This window comes from Temnothorax curvispinosus, unplaced genomic scaffold (assembly GCF_003070985.1).
Source record: "Temnothorax curvispinosus isolate PA1 unplaced genomic scaffold, ASM307098v1 QBEX01010932.1, whole genome shotgun sequence".
NCBI lineage: Eukaryota > Metazoa > Arthropoda > Insecta > Hymenoptera > Formicidae > Temnothorax > Temnothorax curvispinosus.
Genome location: NW_020220712.1, coordinates 300,815 through 323,082, shown reverse-complemented (window position 1 = coordinate 323,082; position 22,268 = coordinate 300,815). Strand labels below are relative to the sequence as shown.

At 39.4% G+C, this 22,268-nt stretch overlaps 4 protein-coding genes across 8 annotated transcripts in view; 2 read left to right on the top strand and 2 right to left on the bottom strand.

Moving 5' to 3' along the window:
• The window catches only part of LOC112460939 (dysbindin protein homolog), a 21,398-nt gene extending 16,867 nt beyond the window's left edge, over positions 1 to 4,531 (bottom strand). Inside the window, exon 1 of the mRNA XM_025025901.1 lies at positions 4,364 to 4,531. The gene's annotated coding sequence lies outside the window, so the exon portion shown is untranslated. The remainder of the gene's footprint in view (positions 1 to 4,363) is intronic.
• On the top strand, positions 300 to 12,900 carry LOC112460935. Of its 5 annotated transcripts, none has more exons than XM_025025886.1 (10): positions 300 to 1,244; positions 1,517 to 1,583; positions 5,514 to 5,965; positions 6,044 to 6,327; positions 6,570 to 7,434; positions 7,507 to 7,778; positions 7,841 to 8,130; positions 8,867 to 9,281; positions 9,386 to 9,487; positions 9,586 to 12,900. In XM_025025886.1, exons 1-10 carry the CDS (start codon positions 1,227 to 1,229, stop codon positions 9,923 to 9,925), a joined length of 3,105 nt encoding a protein of 1,034 aa, XP_024881654.1. In that variant the 5' UTR covers positions 300 to 1,226; the 3' UTR covers positions 9,926 to 12,900. The 5 variants fall into 5 exon arrangements, with proteins under 5 accessions (XP_024881654.1, XP_024881653.1, XP_024881652.1 ...); XM_025025888.1 differs by having other exon boundaries at positions 302 to 1,244; positions 6,570 to 7,778; positions 8,867 to 8,956; positions 9,074 to 9,281; XM_025025889.1 differs by having other exon boundaries at positions 303 to 1,244; positions 6,570 to 7,778; positions 8,879 to 8,956; positions 9,074 to 9,281.
• Positions 12,901 to 14,338: 1,438 nt separating this feature from the next.
• LOC112460945 lies at positions 14,339 to 16,313 on the top strand. The gene is made up of 3 exons (XM_025025910.1): positions 14,339 to 14,607; positions 14,724 to 15,023; positions 15,102 to 16,313. Exons 2-3 carry the CDS (start codon positions 14,733 to 14,735, stop codon positions 15,681 to 15,683), a joined length of 873 nt encoding a protein of 290 aa, XP_024881678.1. The 5' UTR covers positions 14,339 to 14,607; positions 14,724 to 14,732; the 3' UTR covers positions 15,684 to 16,313.
• A 90-nt stretch (positions 16,314 to 16,403) lies between these two features.
• On the bottom strand, positions 16,404 to 22,096 carry LOC112460919 (probable serine/threonine-protein kinase yakA). Its single transcript, XM_025025859.1, has 11 exons — positions 21,959 to 22,096; positions 21,318 to 21,462; positions 20,633 to 20,839; positions 19,694 to 20,265; positions 19,095 to 19,286; positions 18,155 to 18,783; positions 17,965 to 18,037; positions 17,480 to 17,624; positions 17,188 to 17,385; positions 16,763 to 16,981; positions 16,404 to 16,535 (listed from the first exon to the last, which is right to left on the bottom strand). The coding sequence occupies exons 1-11, from the start codon at positions 22,094 to 22,096 to the stop codon at positions 16,507 to 16,509; spliced, it is 2,547 nt and encodes an 848-aa protein (XP_024881627.1). The 3' UTR covers positions 16,404 to 16,506.
• Positions 22,097 to 22,268: the final 172 nt, after the last annotated feature.

Genomic DNA, 22,268 nt, shown 5'->3' with positions numbered 1-22,268 from the left:
CGAACCTCCCCTTAGGGCACTAGAAGAGACGCAGCAAGAGCAGGTAGACGAAGGAGGGGGGGAGAGGAACACGAGAGGCGAATAAGCTATGGCAGCTGCAAGAAAACAAGTACAAGAGAAAGAGAAAGAGAGAGAGAGGAGAGGAGAGGAGAGAGAAAAGGGGGTCGGGTGGAATACGGAGCTGGTGGGAGAGTAATAATCCCGCCGTCTGGAACGGTAAACTGCGCACGCTGCCTCACGAGCGAGCGAGCGAGCGCGCGCGCGCGCGCCTCTTTACGAAACGACGCATCTGAAAACTCCGAACTCCGTCCTCAACAATTCATAGCGAGTTAATTATCCTACCGCTCGTGCGCGATCGACGTCACCTATATCTTTTGCTACCCCCTATATCGGTATCTCGGTACTAATAATAAACTCTCAGACTGGACGCGAACACAGGGCGACGGGATCATAGCCGCGGTCGCCGCCGGGGATTGCGCATCACAACACGTCATTGAATTTCCGTTTTCAACCGAAGGACGGAGTGTAGCAGTGCCGTTTCAAACGGACGGACGGACGGACGGACGGACGGCCGCGGAAGTGATCATGTTACGATACTGTCGGTCATTTTGTAATCGCGTGTAAAGGAAAGCGCGGGAGTACGATCATGTTCGTCGCGCGACACCACCTCGCTTTTCTTTAACGTTGATCCGCCGTTGCGCCGCGCCGCGAGATAAGGGGCACCGATCTCCTCACCCCCATCATCGCCATGCCGCCCCGACGACGCGCCGAGATCCAAGAAAGCGCGCGTATTTAATTGACTTTACCTACCGTTGAACATTGAAAACGTTTACCGATTCGAAAGGTTTTAACTCGAAATCTTTGTGCCTCGAGCCGCCGCGCCCGCGTGTAGTGTCTCGCGCGCCTCTCGAAAGTCTCGAATCTTCCCTCTTGTGTGCTCCGCTTTTTGACATACATATGAGCCGGTCGCGGTCATTCGTGCGACTGCCGAAGCCGAAAGAGCGAGAGCGCCCGCCTGCCCGCCCTCTCGAATCGGCGACTCGATCGAGAAAGATCGCCGAACTCCGGGCTAACTCGATAAAAATCGCAAATCGGTGGTGGTGCGTGCGTATCGATGCGTACTATACCGCCCGCGACCGGCCAATGATCGCTGATGGTACGCGATACGCGATGTTCGTATCCCCGATCACGGCGCCCGACGGGATCGTACATCCGAGGATAAACCGATGTTGATAACAATGTCCGTAAGTATGCCGCAGTACACCTTTTACCTACGTTCAACGTGTTAATCGCGCGCGAAAAAAAGTTAAATGGGAAAATGAGCCTCGCGTGTCGCGTGTCTATTGTAATTTGAATGAACTTGGCGGAGATTTGATAAAGCGCGACCCGAGTGTTGGGGGATATGTTGACGTATATATAGAGTCTTCCACCCCCGCTCGTTAACGACTCCAAGTTTATTGCTTATCTGTTTCGCAGATTGCGAAAATAAATAATTCGATTGTATCACGATTTTCAGGAATTTAAATTTTCTGCAAAAAATAAGATCTATAAGGACGGCGCTGTGGAGCTGTTGCAAAATTTCGGTACGTGTTTTGTAATAACAATAATCAGCTGTAACATAGACTAATACTAATTTTATAAAGTATAATTCTGTAAAACGGACTGACGTATATAAATATGACCACCATCTTCTTACGTCACCGATATTGAACGATATATTTTTGAAAAATTTAAAAAAATTATATATTTTTATATTTATATGTACCGCCCTGTTAAGGAAGAGTGCCGTATCCGCAAAAATTCATTCATATTCTGAGTTATATATAGATTCTAATATTTTTCACCTCGAGGATTTCACTGCAAAAAATCGTATCTGCAATCTGCAACCGTTATTGAGATATAATGGTATCACTTGCCGTATCTGCTTTCAAATAGGCAGTTTTGTGATGAGTAAACACACGTATATGCTAACCAAAAATGCAGTATCTGCTTTTTTTATATGTTACAATGTAAATATTGTAATTTTAGCTTCATAAAATAATTTCAAGAAGTATTTTATTTTAGAAAAAAGTTAAACAATTGATATAATAGACATACATTGTGACGGCTGGATTAAAGATTTTTGAACCGTTTTTTTTTTCTTCAATTTTGGGGTTTTTGTAGATAACTCTTCCTTAGCAGGGCAGTATATTGAATACATCGATATTCTTTAATTTAAATTTTTCAATTATTATTAGCTACTTATTTTCATTTATTACTATTTAATTTAAAGATTGAAAATTTCATTAGATTTGTACAATATGTCAGTCATGAAAGAACATTATTTATGTGAATTGATCAATGTTACTGTCAATATCACCGTTACTTTTTTTTTTTGTAAAATTTATCTTCAATAAATTGGACTCAAGCTGTGCATTATATGGTACTCGTTGTACTTTCGACTTCGCTTCTGCTTCTTATCTGGAGTTAAAAAGAGCAGATCTTTTAGATCTAAAAAAGATCTGCTCTTCTTAACTAAAACTTCTTGCACACGTCAGCTTTCCTTCTTTTTTTCTCCGCGTTAAAAAGAAAAAGAGAAAAGATGAACGGTGCAAAAGAAGTCCAGCGAAAAAAATCAATCCTAAATCCTCTTAATATTGGATATCGAAATATTGGTTTCGAATATCAAAAATCTGTAATAAAATCATCTACATCCACTTTATACATGTGCCTGATAGATGTGCATATATCAATATGAATTACGATTATTGACTACGATTACACGGCTCGATTTACGCCGAAGTTATAACATCGATGTTGTAACTACTGACGTTAAATGCCGTGTAAACGGTCTTTTACGGCGAAGAACCACATCATCATAATACATCACAATAAATGTCATTGCACGTAACAAAGTTTTAGTCACAATCGTAAGGCTGTAAGAAAATAGACCACGCACAATCGATTATTCTTCGAGCTCAAAGAGAATAATAGAGTGTAATTGGTCAATTTTCTTACGCCCTTACGATTATAACTTAAAACTTTGTTACGTGCAATGGCCTTGACTTCGTCGTGAAAGAGCGTTTACACGGCATTTAACGTCAGTAGTTGTAATATCGATGTTATAATTTCGGCGTAAATCGAGCCGTGTAATCGTAGTCATTGTCTTGAATATATTTATCGCTATTTTGTATGAATATATAAGGTTTATTCTCTCTTCCGATTTTTTCATTGATTTTCTGACATTCCCTTTTTACGATTCTTTGATAGCATTATACTTTATAACGATTACGAGTATTACTCTATGTTACTCTGTGTTATTTTGCGAACTATTATAATTTTGTAATAAACTTTTATGGACGTCGGTCCAGCGATGTAATTTATATGTTTCTGTTGTTTTGCACAAAGAAGCCTGTGTCTCTCTTTTTTACCATTTCATTACGTGTGCCTCCTTGTAAATGTTAATAAAAGTTGCAGTATGAAAGAGACGATCTAATAAATTATGAAATTACGATTATCATCAACAGCGACAGCGTCTGATCTCGTTGCGAATTATTCAAGCGCTTTTTCAGCAACACATCCCTTTTCCTTTCGCATATATCTATCTCCTATTTCTTTAAATCAAGATTAACATTTAAAAATATTTCATATAATCTTTGATACATCACGCAAATACGTATGTCACTTACTTAGAGCGTCATATTACCAAGCATTAGCATTATCTTCGACTCTCGTTCATTTTCATCAACTCTCGTTCGACAGAAACGTGCGCGAGAGCGCACTTAGGAAATGAAAATCCGTCTATACCCAGGTAGCAATTAAATGTCTAAAAGACATCGTAAAGACATCTTTAAGATTTCTGGCATCTTAAAAACATCTTTATGGATGTCTTTTAGACATTAATGCTACCTGGGGTATGGCCGTTTCGGCGCCGAGCCGCGCGAGCGAGCGGATCTCGCGTCGGCTGTATAGGTTAGGAATTTGTAAACAGGCGGCAAGAAGAGAGCGCGCGCGTAATCGTACGCGCAATAAACACCCGACGTCGCGTGACGACTGTGACGAGGATCGAGACGTTTCATCGCGAACTCCGGTTTCTACTTCTTCGCGCGCCGGTATAGAGAACTCTCGTCGACGAGAGCACGTCACCGCGAGCAGCGTGACAATCGCCATTCTGCCGTATTACTTTAACGGAGTAAACGCGCATTATTGTCCGTCTCAGTTTCTCTCAGAAGTCAGAACATTTCGGGGCAAGGGCAACTAGGGCAAGCAACATGAACGAGCGGTTCACGAACTTTGCTTGTCCCGAAGTCCTTTGTCTTTTTCTTCGTTTCTTTACAAATTTTACAATGGATACGTCCCCCCTCTCAAGACCGTACTTTTGTACCTTGGGTGTCAACGAACTTGAAGCCTATAATCTCCGTATGTTTTTTTCTCGGATCTCGGGACCGGGGACGGGAAGAGAGCGATCGATCCACACAGTTAAAATTCGGTCGGTCGGCAAGAGAATTCTGGCGCTCCGCGAGCACTTTTTTTCCGAAGGGGAAGCTTACGGAACTCGCCGCGCGGCGGCGTCGCGCGCGAAGCACGCTGCTGCAACAAGCTGCCAACAACGCTGCCGCACGCCGCCGGACCGATCGACCAATCGGCGGCGGGAAATCCGCGCGCCGATACGAAAGCGGCCAATGCGGCGCGCGCTTTAGCCCGCGTATCGATTGGCGAGTCGTGTTTTCAATTCTCGGGACGAAAGTGGCCGAGGCCCGAGACTCGAGAGCGGCGGCGGCAATTATTCTCCGGCGTCGGCCATTTTGCGCGAGAGTACTTCCGTACCGCCGCGCCGATCACCGTCGCGCGTGCAGATCGCGCGCGTCGATTTGTTTACGCCGCCTCATGTAAATAAATATATATATATATATATATATATACATATGTGTATGTACACAACCGGGTAGCCGCGCCGTGTCGGTGTGAAAAGCGTCTCCTCCCCCACGATCCGCCGTCCGCTCCGCGTCACGACGTGAGTGCGCGCTCGCGCATAATCGTGGTCAAGTCGAGACTGTCGGGGTGTCGAGAGGCCAAAGGCAGAGCCTCTCGAGCCTCGAGTCGCGAACGGCCGATTTGACACTGGTGACGGAAAACGGTATAAGACGTGGGTGACCTCGTTCGACAACGTCTCGCGGACGAAGAGGCCGTTTCAGTTTACCTTGTCGACGTGCCATCTCGGTACGTTTACTGTCTGAATCTCTCTCTAGCTCTCTCTCTCTCTCTCTCTCTCGCTCTCTTCTATGTCTCTTTTGTGTGTCCTCCGTGCGCGTCCGTCTGTCTCTCTCTCTCTTTCTCTTTCTCTCCCTACTCCGCAAGGGAACGATGTAACTTCTGCGCACCAAACAAACTTTACACGCACGTAAGCGTGACGGTGTGTGTGCGCGCGGTGTAATGAAATAGAAATACAGGCGCGCGAATACGACACGGGAAGATGTAACCTTCTTGGCGGGGAAGGTGGATAGAGTGACCGGGATCCATGCGTTCTGTTTCAGACGTGAGTGAGGGCACTCCCAAATCGTCGGACGACAGCCTGAGTGGTCAGCAACTGGTGGATTGCGACATTTGCGGCGAGCGTTTCACCTCGAAGAAGCCGCTGCGCATCCACATTAACACCCACCTGAGAAAACTGCGTATTGTCCTCAAGAGAGTGGCAAACCCGAAAGTGGTAAAGGTGAAGAAGGACACGTACTGGTTGGATCCCGAGAAGACTGGCTCGTTGAAGCTGACCCTGAAGAAGCAAAGCGTAGCCGATTCCTTGAAGCTCACCCTGAAGAAATCCTCGGAATCGGAAGATTTCACCGTAGTGAACAACAATTTTTACCCGGTCATTAAGTACTATCAGGAGAGAGACGTGGCAGGTGCTAAGGAAAATGATCCGAGAGGCGACAAGGCAGCGGAGAACTCGATCAACGAACCTTTTGAGAACGTGATGGTGGATCAACAAGTGAGTCTTTCTTTAGACGGTGCGGTGTTGAAGCTCAAGATCTTTTCATTTTTTGTTTTTCTGTGATCTTATTTGCAGGATGATTACGACAGCGCCAAGTTGGACACCGACCCTCACAATCCTCTGGAAGAGAATGAAAGACCGTCCGCAGATGTCAACGAGAGTGACTCTGATGTAGGGAGTGATATGGCAAATCCGTCTGAGAAGGACGATCAGAATGTCGATGATACACAAAGTACCGATAACTTTGACAATTCCGAGAAAAGGCTTTCGGAAACCGAAGATCACGAGGAAACAGATGCTTTGGAAGCGACCTGCAGGGAAACTATTGAAAACTTGAAAAAACTCGGCGAACAGTCGAGGTAGGTTGATAGATTGCGATATTTAATTGAGATGGGAATCCTCTTATTTAAGATTTATTATAATAGATGAGAATGCTAGAGTAGAATCAAGAAGGAAACGTGAAAATTACAAATTAACTTTATTTAGATTATTGCAAAGCTTCTAATATAATTGTTTAGCTTGTGTAAATATTTGGTAGCATTCACATTTAAACTGTTCATATTTCAGTCGCGATATCTTTCTGGATTTAGTTTTTTTATAGCTCTAGGTCAGCTAGTCAACTGGTCGACAGTTCATCGGTGGAAGAAGAAGATGACAGAAGCCACGAAGCCAGCATGATACATAATCTCGAGCAGAATCCTTCCATCAGCATTAATCCGAAGTCTTTCACATTTTCTAATCATGCAACCGAACGCGACAATGAAGATAAGAACAGGGAGTCAACTGACGCATCACAGACACAAGGTTTCAACTGGAATCAACTGTCCGCCGATTTATCAAACAAGAGCAATGAAGATTTCAACAAGGAAGATAGCGAACACCAGGGAGATAACGATGCGAACATGGACAACGCTGGATCAATTTTGCAGAGTTTTCTCATCGAACATCAGAGGCGTAATCCGAACGAGGTGTCGTTGTCGAATAATATGTCGTCCGGCGAAACGGCAGAATATGTGCCCCTTGAGAAATTGGCGGAGACTGTCAATACATGTCGTGTCTGTAATGAGAAATTCAAGGACATCGCGCATCTGGATGAGCATCGTAGCAAAGCCGGTCACTATCAGTGCAATATACCAGAATGCGCCAATCTCATCTTCCATTCAACGATGGAAGTGTCGATACATCGGGCACAAGTACACGGTACCCCACTCTCCCCGAGCGTGAGCCAATTGTCGCCTCATCATTTGCCGTCGAACACAAATACATCACATTTGGGCCAAACCACACATTCGCCTCATGCCATTTCCGTTACACCGGTGGAGGTATCATCGACAAATGGTTCACATCACCTCAGTAGGACTTCGCCCTTAACGTCGCCGCATCAGACGAATTCACCAACATATAATGCGGCGGTAGCAGCAGCGGCAGCGGGCGGTTCTACTGGCCAGCAAATGCAAATACCGCCGGTAAACTTTGAACAACTACCACCACCCGTACAACAACTGGCCCAGCAAGTGCAGCGTATGCCTCTTCCACAGACGCAAATGCCCCCTAGTCTTCCTCCAGGAGCCAACACCATGATACCTGCACCAAATTATTTCGTACAACCGCCAGGACGACCACCGTTGTACAGAGTACCTGGTCCACAAGGTATACAAGGTATACACTATCCACCGCACATGGCGCACTTGTATCAATATGGACCGAATCCATATTCTCAAATAGCGCCTCCACAAATGCATCCCCAAATGCCTCAGCCAGTTCCACGGGGGCAACGATATCCGTCGGCATCTGTTATTCAAAACAGCAGGTAATCATAGACCTCGCATACAGACACGAATATCTTCATTAGGGGGTATCTTCAATTTTCAGGGCGCCACGGTTACCACAAGCTACCGGTCCAGTTCCTCGCCAGCGTATGAAAAGGCCCCTGCAACAGACTATGCAGCAACAAAATAACGCTTCTGTCAAACAAAGGCGTATGGATGTTCTATTGCCTGATAGAAACGAAGATGCAGACTGCCATGTCATAGCTCAACAGAAGAGAAATGACGGATTGCCTGTTATTCAAAATGTTCAGGGAGCCACCACGCAGCAAACCAGTAGAAACGATTCTACGATACATCTCACAGATTCAATCACTTTAAGTGTTCGGCAACCTGGTAAGTTTATAACAAAAGGGTACTCGATTGTAATCAGCCATTTTGCTCAACCTTTATTACTGCTTACATTTTTTTATGCGCCTGTGTAAAGTGCCTCTTCTATGAAATTTGGTTCCTGATTTTATTCAATAGTATTTTCAGTTGCTTTTACAAAAGAAAAAAAAGACGTTTGTTATATTTGCAATTTTTTAATTTAATTTTAGTGAGAGCTGCTTTTTTTTAAGGTTCCTGGGCTCTCGCTGCGGTCATGTGAGATCGTAACGTCAGAGGCGAGAAATGACACGCTGAGATTTCTTGCGTGTAACTTCCAAGTAAAAAGATATACATAAAATAACACTTCAGTTCACTTCAGAAATATTCCGAGATCTACCCCTTTCCTTTCTACATAAGCCTGCATGACTAGGTTTCGTATAACATTCATTTTACGGCTGTTTATTAACCGTCAAGGGAAAGGGCTAGACTTTCGAAGTGTGCTGAAGTGATATAAAGTGTTATTTTATGCAAATATCTTTTTATTTGGAAATGGTACGCAAGAATTCTCAACGTGTCATTTCTCGCTTTGGCCGCGGCGAGTATCCAGGAGCCTTGATATCCGTTTATTGTGTTTTGTTGCATACATTTGCTGCGATTGTATATATAAAAGAACATGGATCTTTCAAAGGGAATTATTACATTACTGTATTCGCAGAAGGGGTACATTACAGTAAAATAGCGTTGTCTTTTTACTAATCTAAAGGTTCCATCCCAGCTCAAATCCAGAACACGTCAAACCAGGGGGGGAAGAAATCCGATGCCAAGGCAGTTGCAAATGTCCTCGCGGCTCGAGGTATAACCGTTACTCCAGCTGCAAATAAAAATAAGACAAGTGAACAAAACAAACAGCAAATACCCCCCCAGCAGCAGCAGAGGCCACCACCTTCACAGCAGCCTTTAAATGTTACAGCGCTCAATCTGAATTCTGCTATTTCTATCATACCAACTAGTTCACAAAGAAAGCAACAAGAACAAGGGCAGTTTGCTGTTCCGCAAAACAAGCAAAACAAATCGCCAATCAATGACCAAGTTGAGCGACCGCCGAGACCGCCGACCGTGGATCTTACGCAGGATACTCCACCACAGATACCAGTGGTTAGACGAGGTCGGCCACCCAGGTGAGAATCGTCTATATCATCGCTTGTGTTGTTACATAATTGTTATTAGATTTACTAATCGACGAATTAGCTCGAAACATAATAAGATATTTATTTTTTTCCAGAGCATTATTAACGTGTCAAGTATGCGATAAAAACTTTCAAAATTCAGATATGTTGACGCAACATATGGCGACTCATCGAACGACCAGCAAACTGCTTCACAGGTGAGTTATAATTATCTCGCTTATGAGTTTTTTTTTCCTTCGAGTAGTTCTAATTCCCTTGAACACGGGAATAGAACTGATTCCTCTTGCTTTTTAAGGTGCAACCTCTGTCCAGCTCAATATCCCACAGTTCAGGCGTTGACAACGCACAAGCAGGCTTACCATAAAGAAGTTGATACCGTGGCACAAAACGGAGGCACGGAATTGGCTTTGCCGGTCGTTGATTTAAAGTCGCCGCATGTCCTAAATCGCTTGGCAAATTTGGGTATTCAAAGCTACATACCGTTGTCGCAGCTAAGTGCTCAAACTGGTGGTTACTTCGGCTTACCGATCATCACGATAGACGGCGCGAGAAATACGAGCACCTGCAATCTGGGTGCGCTTGGTGCTACCTCCATATTAAGTCTTGGTCCTCTTAAGCATATATCAAACGGGTAACCGCGGACAAACTCGCATTTGGCCTACTCCACGTGTGCAATCACGCTCTTTGGTTATATCTTGTTCAAGTTGCTTTACTTGTTGCTGTATTGCCAATGACCATGACACATGAAGCGTCTTGATTTCTAAAGAGAAAACCGTGATATAGTTTATGATAAGTAGAGTCGTCATAAATGCAACGTTTTATACATAAAGAATATATTGAAATACGTTCTTTATATAGGAAATATATGTGACATTTATTTGTGAATTTTTTTTAATTTTATTTCAAAAAGAAAATGGTTGACGACTGACTTAGACATAAAATTTGTTAATTTATATTTGTAGACTTAAAGCAATACAGTATTCCTCGCATAAAACTTTTCTGATTAAAGTTATACTACATTTTGATAAAATAAGATTTTAAGACCCAGTTAATCTAGAAATTTAACCCTTTTGCTACGGCAGAGCGCTGGCCGAGGAAACGCTATTGTCGTACGGGAGAATCGCGAGTGTGCTTTGCCGCGGACAAAGTATTTACTTTGTAATGATGCGATCAAATTCATATCTTAACTTTATTTTACTTGTTATTGCTATAGATAAATGAACATTGTTTATAGCTTGGTTGTAATAATCCAAACAACACATGTGTCTAAGGATGCATTTTGAAATGTACTGACAATATTGATTCATTCTTGAGATCTAAAAGATGCCTTACGTCGTGTCTAAAAGATGTGTTTCAGACATCTTCAAGATGCCTTTGAGACGCTTTTGACACGTGTGTTGTTTGGAAATTTATTCTTACTTTAGTTTTGTGAGCACGGCAAATATTCGTAATAGTAGCTTAGTACTCGGTGGATATGCACTGTGGCCATTCGTAGCTAAAGGGTTAAAATATGAGGTACATAATACATCGTTACAAAAGGAATCTTAAACCATGAATTATTTTGTATATTTTTTTTTAAATAAAGATATTAAAAATAGAAAAAATTTCTCTGCTGAACTTACATGTTTTATGTGTATAAATTATTTAGCAAAAAGTAATTGCATAGCTAAGTCTTTCTTTATTATTATCGCAATGCTTTAGCTTTAAGATGTACCTAGTGAAAAATACAACTTTCTGTCATTGAAAAACTATACTGACAGTATCAAATATAAAATATTAGGTTGTACTACATAAAATTGTTGGTATTCAATCAGTTTAAAATCGACAAATGAATAAAATTTAAGATATAAGCTTGCAACAGTATTGGGATTTATAATTTTCTTTAACCATTGTATTGTTTTTATTTAATCTTTTTTATAGAACTGGATAATATGCGACGAAAGACTTATGAATATTTTTTTATTTATATTTGAAATTGCAATATAATATTGCTCAAATAGATAGAAACATTAATACGATTTTCAGAGAAAACTGTGTGAAATAAAATGTTAGTGAAATGATTATTCGGTGATGATTATACACAAATTTTACTCTGAGAATCCACATTTCGCAAATAAATCTAGATAGTCCCAATTCCTAATGCTGATGATAGTTTGATGGAATAAAACTTGTTTTTTTTTTTAAACAACATTTTTATGTTACCCAGTAAAAACAATTTGTTATGGTACAACCTAATACATGACAAAATATTTTACATGTGCAATATATACGATAAATTGTGTCTGATATATCTAATCAGACAGAATTATTTTGACAGATAAAAAAATGACACTTGAAAAGAGTATATTGATAAAATTATATCTAATATTGTTATATCCATCTTAATGGATTTACTCACTTTGACTGTTTGGGCGACGGAATTTTGAAAATAATTGAAGAAAATTAGATAGATAAAAAAATTAACATTTTTATGTTAAAAAAATATATAATTAAATATTTTTTGTATTCTTTACAAGAATACAAGAAATATTTAATTTCTTCATACAAAATGTTTACCGCCACATATCTCTGCATTTTTCATTGAGCGTAGAACTTCCAAAAATTTGATCTGAAATTGTATTACTGAAAAATCTGTATTATTTATTAGAATCTGGCAAAGACATAAATTTTAACATTTTGGCTTTCTAAAAAAGTCATGAACTTTTGGAAAGAAGAACTAATATTTTTAATGTCAAAATGTGTAATTAATTCAATCCTTAATTTCTTAAAAATATATTCTCTCAACAGTCAGGGTGGGTAGACCCTTTTAAAAAGATTACAATTCTTGAAACAAACAGCGTTGATACGTTGATGAGAAAACTATCTCTCAATTTTTTTTTTATGAGAAAAGAAAGCTTTTATTTTGCAATTGTCAAAATATCAAAACACAACTTGCTAAGTTGTACATACATTTTGTAAAAAGAAAGACAAAAGTGATTAAAAATATATTCCTTTATACTTAAGAAATGTTTTATAAAGATATCATATACGCGTCATATATCATATGTAATTTTTATTTATTATCATTCCTATTAGTTACATTGTTACATGCAAATAAGTATTTTCATTCTTTATATTATCACACTTTTTCTATATCTTCATAATATACTATTATATACTTATTCTTTACGTATATATTATATCATTCTTTATATTAATTTATACACTTTAAATAAGCAGCCATCTGTCTGTCGAATTTGTAGAAACTCATCGCGAGCGACTGATAATGAGATATTAAGATATTGTATATGTGTGTATAATAATAAAAAGAATAATGTATATATATATATATAATATATATATATATGAATATTTCCGTCGCAATCCGAATGTACAAGAACAGTTGGGCATTGTATTGTTCACCTTCATTTTTAAGCGAAAACTCTTAAAATATATTTAAATGAACACATTTAAATGATTTTGTTCCTTTGTAGTCGAATACAAAGCGAGATTCCGAGACGTTATTCAATCTCTCCTTTCACATGTCTAAAAACATTTTAGCTTTATTAGTTCCTCGAACAATTCACGCCGTTTAAAGGAGAAAAATAATATAGACATGTTACTTTTTTTATTCGACTATTTTATTGTAATTTCCCTACCTATTAGCTATAAAATCACACATCCATGATATCACTTAATATTCATCTCTTATAATTGTTCTGTACATAAATGTATTAAGGTACGGTTATTAAAAAACGAGATATTTTATATTTTATGCCAAAATGTGCTAGCATATATAAATTATAAAATATCTCGTGTAAACTATTGATTTTTTGATAACTTTAATACTTCTACATGCAGAATAACTAAAACTAAAAGAATCAAAATCATAATTTTATTTGAAAACGTGGCGATGACTTAAAAAATCGATTTTTTCGAAAATTAATTATTTGTCCCTCTTCAGACCATGCAACTTTTGTCTGAAATATTTTTGCCTACTACTGAACTCACAGAGTTTTCGAAATTTTAACTTTAAGCTCGATTCAACTTAAATTTTATCTTTTTCTAATATCCATTTTTATCAATGCAAATTAACTTTAATTTTAGTTTAATTTACTTTTTATCTTTTTCTAATTTCAAGAAGCTTATTACACTTTTAAAAGTTCTTTATGTGATGTGAAAACATCTAATTCTTAGAACTAGAAAAAGATAAAAAGTAAATTAAACCGAGATTAAAGTTTATCTGCATTGGTAAAGATAGAGAAAAATAAAAATTAAGTTGAATTAAGATTAAAGTTAATTTGTATTAGTAGAAATGGAGACACATGAAAGCCAGTCGTTATCGTCCAAATACATTTGCTCGGCGAACAAGATAACTTGGCCAGTCTGAAAGAGATATTTATGCGCGCACATGCTCGATTGTGTCCTGCGCGATAATAGACTAGGCGGAGCATATGTTCTTTATATCATTAGAGCTATCTCGCTTAACGAGAATGGAGAGGGGAAGGCGTTCATTTACATCCGAGTAAAAAATTGGACACGCTTGTCTGTTGACATGCGCGCAATTCATATTAAAACATTAATAATTAATTACTTGTTTCTTTGGATTGAATTATCAACATGTAGAATAGAATATATTATAATATGCATGCGCGCGCGCGCGCGTATGTGTAAATAGAAATAAATTTTTCCGAGTGAAATATAGTAAAATAAATTTAAAAAAATTTTTTATTAATGAAGAATCAGTCTTTTTCAAGCTACTATTATATTTTCTAACACGCTAAAAATTTAGCGTAAAACGTGTAAATTTTGCCGATTTTTACGCCTGTTTCGGCTGTTTTAGGCCTATACTTGCGGTAGCAATGGGCGCGTTTAGCAGACCAAGCCGCTCAGTAGCAGTCAAACGTGATTGGCTCTTACTTTTAGAACCAACCAATCAACGCAGAGTGTTGATAAGACGAACTCAACAGTTGTGTCTGCTGAACACGGCTAATATCTCATCTCTATTCTCTGGAGAGGACGCAAGCGCGTAGGCAAGTTTTTCAAGCTGCGCAAAGCCGACCGCTTGATGGCAGCATGCTCCCTCGTCAATATTGTCAAGTGCAGAAATCGCATCGTGCCGATCGTGGCTTCTACAACTATCCTCGATTCACACGTTTATTTCAGCGGTTAACACTTGTATTTTTGAGAATGTGATCTTTAACAATGACAGTTCACGTGTGTTCTACATTCGAGGCACTCGTCAAGCATTTATTGTTGTGATTGCCTTGTGACAGTGAAAGAATCGATAACTATTATGTCGACATAATACACGCCCGCTCCTTTTGTCATTATCCAAGTTAGTATGTATATCGGAATGTAAAATTGATAGTAGTAGATTTGCTCTTCACGTTTTATACACATCTGATGATTATACATGGTTGACTTCACCATTGACAAATTTTTATATTTCAGCCCAACAGAATGACTTCCAGCACTCTTACTGCGAGAGCGGAGGAATACTTTCACAGTATAAATCCTATAGCTCGGAGGATCGGCGAGGATATAACTGCAACGAAAGAGGCCTACGAGGGGCTATGGAACACCTTGAGTTCAGCGGAGCGCAATCAAGCCGTCAACGAGACTATAATTCAGCCCGAGGTAGCGTTGAAGTATACCTTGAAGAAGGTCGAGTTAACCAAAGAGTTACCTGAATGGTATCCGAACCTTCGCATACAAACTGGAATGAAATATGTCATAGACGAAACCGGTTCTGTGAGTACAGTAGGATCGTTAATACTTGAGGGAAAAATTTGAATAATAAACTAACAACTTTTTTCACTGTGTTTACAGACATTACGATGGCGAGACGAGCACTCGGCGCCATTTTCATTTATGACTCAATCGCAGATGAATCTTAATCTGATAGACTCTAGCGAGGATATGAAATCTAGATCGATGAGGAGCCACTTCGGAGAATTGCCGCATTTTTCTAGTCCCGTGAAGGCACAGAGAAACACGTGTTCGCTAAGCGATAGTTACAGTTCCGCACATCAAGTCAGTTGTTATCCGCCGGATTGTTACACCAGCAGTCTATTCGAGAACGATCAGTGCAGCGACTTACTGACGAATGACATGGACAGCGAGCACTCTGACAGTATATTTGCTAAACTGATCAACAAGACCTCTTTATTGAAGTTACAAAGCAACATCGAGGATGATATGGAGAGTTTGGTGAGGGATTCCGATACGGATAAAAGTCAGTCTAATACTTTGGTGGTGACATCGCGAACGAAATCGAGCGACATAAACGAATCGACCGCTTTGTTAGAGACACCCAGCTCTTATAGTAGCTTTCAGTCGTCTCAATTGAATCAAGAAGAGGAAGAGAGGAGTATACCAAAGACTGGATTTGAGTTTCTCGATAATTGGTAAATTCATTCCGTAAAAGAAAATAATTCAATTTTTTTAATGCTCTTCTATTACATAAAAGATATTTCCATATATTCTAAGAATGAACTCTAGTTCGATTGCAGATGTTCGAGCAATATATTTAATTACTCTATTGCTAGATGTTGTATGAAAATATGCATGCGTGTGTTTTGCGTAAAAGTCAGAGTATATTTATAAAAAGAGATGGAATATTTTTTACTCTAGTCTGATAAGATTTTTTTATATCTATATTTTGTACCTTATCTCATTTGTACTGTACTACTGGAGTATTACCATTTACATGACAGATGATTCAAAGAGTTAAATAATGAAGACTGAAAAAGAATAATTTCCAAAGATATGTTCTCAGAAAATTTAATTTTACGTAGATCTCGATAGACTATATCGTGTATCCTATGGATATCGAATAACAGAGTTGAGATTTTTGTTACCTTTTTTACAGCATTGTATTTTATAATATAAAAATATATAATAAGTGCTTATGAGCAGATAGATATGCTTAGTGCATTTTGCAAGTATCTGGTCACTATTTACAAGCGATAATTTATCTCTTGAAAAGATTTATGTAAACTGTCTTTTCAATTGTGTATCAATATATGTGTATCACATGAATGCGCTATAACTTACTTCCCATACATACATACATATTCATAACATGTGCCTATTAATATTAATTATATTACAAATCACAATTTGCTTTTTGTGTCTGAAGAATTTCTTCGGTTCAACTCATCGACATAGTCTCCTCGCGCAAAAGAACCTCGATAGTCTTTGAATTTTCTCTAAAGAAAATTCGTTGAACCTCTTAAGCAGTCCAGAATCCGGACAACCAAACTGAAAACATCAGACCGCAAAGCCTCTTTATTTGTTTTTATTAACGTGAACACCGTGTAGTAAAGAAAACAAATTCTTTTTACAAATGATTTTGTACTTAGAACGATATCAAAAAATAAAAATAAGAAAAAGTGATAGCGGGGAAGTAAAGATATTCTGACGACAGATATTTCAATATTTTTCACATTTACAATTAGTATATTCTTAGATAATTGATACTGTTATACCTTTAGTGCCGGGCGACTGTATGATCGTTATATTTTCGTCACCGCTGCCGTTCTGGGCGATTTCGGAGGTCCGATAATAGTCGAGCACGTTCCTTCTTGTTTGGGAGAACGAGCAGATACCACGCAGTTCCGTCGCTTTCATTATTCGTCTGGCCTCTGATTTGCGCTCGAAGGGTGACATCAGTATCAGACGCCGCTTCAACGATGTTCGAACTGAGACTTTAAAAATCAGTGTAGCAATAATATTTTGAAACCACATTATTATTATACAGCTTATTGATGTACTACAGCACTTAATTTTATTTAATAACAGGTTTTATCTATTATCAATATAATACGAGTAATTTTATCATACATTATTTCTTGTGGCTCTTCCATGCTTTATCTCTAATACTTTTTCGCGATGTTACTAATAATTGACTCACCACTCGTATCGATTTTATCTCCTGATGCACCCTTACATATGTTTTTCGATTCCTTCGACGATCCGTCAGTCAATGCAGATAAACTTTTCGAAACAATGGCTGCTTGACGATTACTGTCACTGCACGACGATCCGTGACAGACATTCGGCAAGGATTTGCCCTTCGGCTTCAACAGAGTGATTTGTGGAAAACAAGAATCTAAGAGATCGTTATTTAAAACATTTTTATCGAAGAATATTAAACTTTATCCAACATCTATTATATATAGTAATTTTAGAAACGCCATGTTTACGCTTTTTCCCCGAATGTCCTTTCGTGGAACTGCAGTGTCCGTATTTCGGACATCTTTGTCCATCGAGACAATCTTGATCCATCGAGCGCTTTTCGTCTCCCACATTGCTATTTCTATACTGTTCCATCGCTTGACGTTCCAATTCCTGCAATACCGTAATGTAAAAATATCAGTATAATAATTAATAATATTCCAAAATGTGGAAATAGTTGAATGAAAACGAATCGAGAAGAATGCATTTATGAAATTATATAGCATCCCATTTCCGGCGTCGAGAACTGATTGAAAAATTGCTTTATTCTTTCTGCTGCAAAACGTCGTTTGGTAAAAAGAAATCATAATAATTCAGCTTATTCGGGTTAAATCCGATCTCTGATGTTGATAATGAATCTATAAGATCAGACGACTCTTATATTCTTGCCAATTCGTTTCGATTTACCTTTGGCGGAAATATCTAGTCATGAGATTAATATTTGGATCGTTACCTGATATTTGAGCGCTAACGACTCCTCCGAGTTCCTGTATTGTTCCATCGCTTGCTGTTCGAGCTCGTCGTATCTGAAAACCCATAAAACACTCAAATTGCAAGTGAATTTGATTAGAAAAAATGATTACCATGTCATTACCAAATCAACCGAAGTTTTAAAACTAAATCGGCAAATAACTTCAACGTACCTTTTCTCGAAGACGTTATCCAGGACCGTTTCGTTCGAGGCATTCGTCAGAACATCTCTGTAAAGCGGCCGCTTCGTCCTCTTGTCCTTCTTTTCGGTATCCGAAACCCTGTATCTTGAGCTCTCGTTCTCAAAGAATCTGTCCTTCAATCTGCATCTTGAGCTTTCGTTCCCAAAGATTCTATCTTTCAACCGGCACGAAGTTTCAGACGACCTTTGTTGGGCTTGCGGTGATGATTCGGCAGCCGTTTTCCAGCTGGTGCCGGCTCCTCTGCAATATTCGTACTTCTCCTCGAAGCTGCGCAGCTCGGACACGAGGGTGTTTACAGTTACAACTTCCTTCGTTTTCTTCGCACAGTGATCCCTGTCGAACCACTGTACCTGCACGTTGTGACTGGAGGTTTTCAGGCTCTGTCTGGAATCCAGAAGAAAAGGCTGCTGAACGGCGGGCTTTGAGTGGCCGCGTCGCGTCTTGATGCTGTTCTTCGTCAGTAGTATGAGATTGTTGAAGTCAACTCCTTGATTCTTCCGTTTCAGCAGCGGTTCCTGGTACAATTCCATCGGTCGTTGATACACAGGTATGGGTGTCGTTGAACTCGGCTGAGTACAAGGCAGAAATTTCTCGTACATCTGCGAAATTATGATTCAAACCCGTTATGCGTAGTTTTGTGAGAATTTCTAATAATAACGGGAATATACCATGGCATTATCGATTTCAATTCGGAATAATTAATAACAATTGCGTAATATGAAAAATAGGTGTAATATAAATTCCTTCGTCTTCTCCTCACTCTTTCTTCTCAAATATATGGATAATACTTATATTTTATTAGAACAATTAATAGATTAATTCTTCTAATTTTTTCTGATTTGAATATCTTAATCTTTTTATATATAAAAAATATATAAAATAAATCTTTTTTTATGTTAAAAAAAAATACCTGCAAAGGACGATGGGCAATCGCAGCATCGTGAATCGGTTGCAGCGGCGTGCAGATTGACAGAGGTGACGACGAAGGAGACGCTGTCAACTGTAGCTGCATTGGCGGTGCCACTCTCTGGATCCATTCCTGTGGCGAACGATACACGTTCGCCTCTGTGTGTGTCGCTGGTAATATGGACACCCTGGCGTTCTGTTCGCAAAGAAAAGTTGCATAGCTAAAAGGTTTTATATTTTAGTGATCACTTTATATTAATAATCAATTGTGAAAATTATTCTTGTTAACAGGGAAAATTATTCCGCGCTAAATCTTAATTTTAGCGTGACATGACCGTTTTTCTTCCCGAATACAATGCAGCCAGGTTTTGATTGCATCGCAGTTTTTGATGGCCGCGATCAAGAAATACATTCGGCGTCAAAGTTCTGTCTGACTGTGATGAAGAGTTTATCCTTGACATTTATGAAGGTACATTTCGCTAATTATGATTCTATATACACTTTATGTAGCGTCCTATGTACGAGAGTTTGACTAATTTCTTTCAGAAACATCTAAGCGCGACCTTCATACAAAATTTACTTTCCGGCAGGCCGTACGTTTACCGGAAAAATGGTCGCCGCGGCCTCCTGCTGCGGCCTGTTATAAGGAAACAGCTCGTTTTGGTAATTCCTGTCATTTAACGACGGGAAGTAGCGTATCTGGCAAGCCTTGCGCTCCTTGTCGTTGTTCAGGCTGTAAGCTATCGGAGGTAGGTTCGATTTCGGGAAGAATTCCGGCACTTCGGCGCTCAGAACTGGTGGCGGCGGCGACGGTGGCGGTGGTAGAGACGGAGGTGACAATAGCGGTTTCCGCTGATATTCCGCTCTCAGGATCAAGGGTTGATACTGCAACGCGCAATAGAATTGCTGATGGTGTTGGGCAGCAGGCTGCGTCTGCCGCGCGATACGCGACTGCTGGCTCATCTGCTGATAGCATCGCTGTTGTTGCTGCTGTTGCTGCTGCTGCTGCTGCTGCTGCTGCTGCTGATGATGATGATGATGCTGAAACTTCTCTGGATTCCATATGTCGCGCACGGCATCGCTCTCTATGCAGGACTGCAGCTGCATTTCGGCAGCGGTCTCGACGGTGTATCGGCGATGACGGGCGAACGTTCTCATTGATTTCTCACGAAACTCTAATAGCGCACAATACATATAGTAAGGGATAAAAGAAGCGTATAAGACGATAGCACATCGGAGTTTTTGAACTCAGAAACTAATTTTGAGATGTTGAATCATTTTATGCGTCTTGCATATTTTCAATATTTCGACAAGAATTTATATTGCCAGATATTATGTCTCTATAATATTTCGAATTAAAGATTGATTATCCTTTCGTCGCCAAAGGTGTTTAATATACGTGGGAAAAGATTTTCAAAAAAGCATTTTTAATTATCTGAATAATTATTGTAAACTATATTATTAAAAAGTATATAATTTCGGGGATCTGATGTACGGATGTATAATTTATTCGTATCGTTAACATGTGAAATTATTGCTTACCACTCTCGTCTGATTTATAAGTCGAATGTAATAATTCATCGCGCAATCCAATTTTTCTGCTTCCTTTTGGACTGGTTTTTTGGCGTCGCTTTTTCGAGCTCTCATTCCAGTCCGATTGGAAGTTCGAGCAAGCGACGGCTTCATTATCCCTCCTTGCGGTGTTACACTTTAGTATTTGTATTGCTGAGCTTTGCAAATTGAAGTGTACTATTAACAAAATATTAAAATCTATTCGCGATTAATACTAGATGTATTTAATATTTTCAAGTCTGCGATTAAAAAGCACGCGGACGTCGTCGAGATAAACGTTAAAAATAAATAAAATATATAAAACAAGTTAAATAAATAAATTGATTTTAATTAAAATTGCAATCTACTAGACTAATTAATATTATACTTTAATTTATACGTATCATTTTTAATTAAATACCACATTGTAGACGCGCCATTAATTAATTCATTCCGATAATATCTTTATCGCGCAATTTTTTTTTGGGAGGGAAGAGCTTTGCGGGACATAAAAATAACACGGAAGTGCCGAAGTGAACTAACGGTTCCCGATGCGATCGCGTGCAGCTCGGCGAGATTAACCGGGCGAAGTGTTCTTGAACTTCAGGAAGCATCCACGGTTCCACAGCCTCCGTAGCTGAACGGAAGTGACGAGGCACGCTACCCGACGATTTACCGTCGTCCGGACTGTACATTCTCTCATGCTGCTCGTCGTACTCGTAATTACCGTATTTCGCCAAGCGCGATTCGGAGATGACGTTTCGGACGAGTCTTGGACGATAATCACCATATTCCTCGTACTTCGCGGTTACTTCGCAACTCTGGCATTAAACGCGCGCGATAAGTTATCATTATGTCAAAATAAATTTTCCTTCCTCTTATTCCGAAAAATCTGCGGTGTTACGGTACACGCAGTTAGCTTTTTTTTTTTTTACTTTTAGCAATTCGCAACCGTATATTTTTCTATCTTCGATAAACGAAATATAGAATACGTTTGCGGTCTCGAATGAGATCTAATAGAATTTCTGTTATCTTCAGAAAGAAATATACAGGTATGATATTTCTTTCATCTTTAGTAATGGTGTTTTGATGACAAAAAGAGAGCTGTTAGTTCCTTTCTCCTCTTAAGGATCAAATATCCTCAGACCAACGATAAACGATGATGATATTGATAAGATAGATGTTTGGAGATATGCATGTATAAAATGCGGTACTTCGAACATCTATAAAGTATCTGATACTACGTTTAACGCGATCGTAAGTTACTTATACAGAAAGTAACGCTCGCGTAAACGTAGTATGAGTTGCGCGTCTCACTTGAATCCAGAGGGAACGATTTAATTTTCGGAAGGGATCCTCCGGATCGAAGGTCCACGTCTTGTCGGCGATCAAACTGACGTTTGCGTAAGCGCTATTCAGGAGCTCGTCGTCGTATGACGGAAGTGGAGATATCATTATCTGTACATTATAACCGATTGATATCGGATTCCGGTAGCGCCGACGAGCCGAGAGGCCGGCGAAACTTTCGCGTTTAAAACGCAAACCCTTCTCGTATTTTTTCTCACGGAGCGACCGAAAATTCGATCTCAAGTTAATAGGTAATAATAGACTAACACGTATATAGTAA

Coding starts and splice junctions, on each gene's coding strand:
- LOC112460935 (XM_025025884.1), top strand. Junction 1,584..5,513: donor GGAGCTGTTGCAAAATTTCG/GTACGTGTTTTG, acceptor GTTCTGTTTCAG/ACGTGAGTGAGGGCACTCCC. Junction 9,282..9,385: donor AGACGAGGTCGGCCACCCAG/GTGAGAATCGTC, acceptor ATTTTTTTCCAG/AGCATTATTAACGTGTCAAG.
- LOC112460945 (XM_025025910.1), top strand. CDS start 14,733: ATGACTTCCAGCACTCTTACTGCGAGAGCGGAGGAATACTTTCACAGT. Junction 15,024..15,101: donor TCATAGACGAAACCGGTTCT/GTGAGTACAGTA, acceptor CTGTGTTTACAG/ACATTACGATGGCGAGACGA.
- LOC112460919 (XM_025025859.1), bottom strand. CDS start 22,096: ATGATATCTCCACTTCCGTCATACGACGACGAGCTCCTGAATAGCGCT. Junction 18,784..19,094: donor TTGCCCATCGTCCTTTGCAG/GTATTTTTTTTT, acceptor ATAATTTCGCAG/ATGTACGAGAAATTTCTGCC. Junction 16,536..16,762: donor ACAGTCGCCCGGCACTAAAG/GTATAACAGTAT, acceptor TGATGTTTTCAG/TTTGGTTGTCCGGATTCTGG.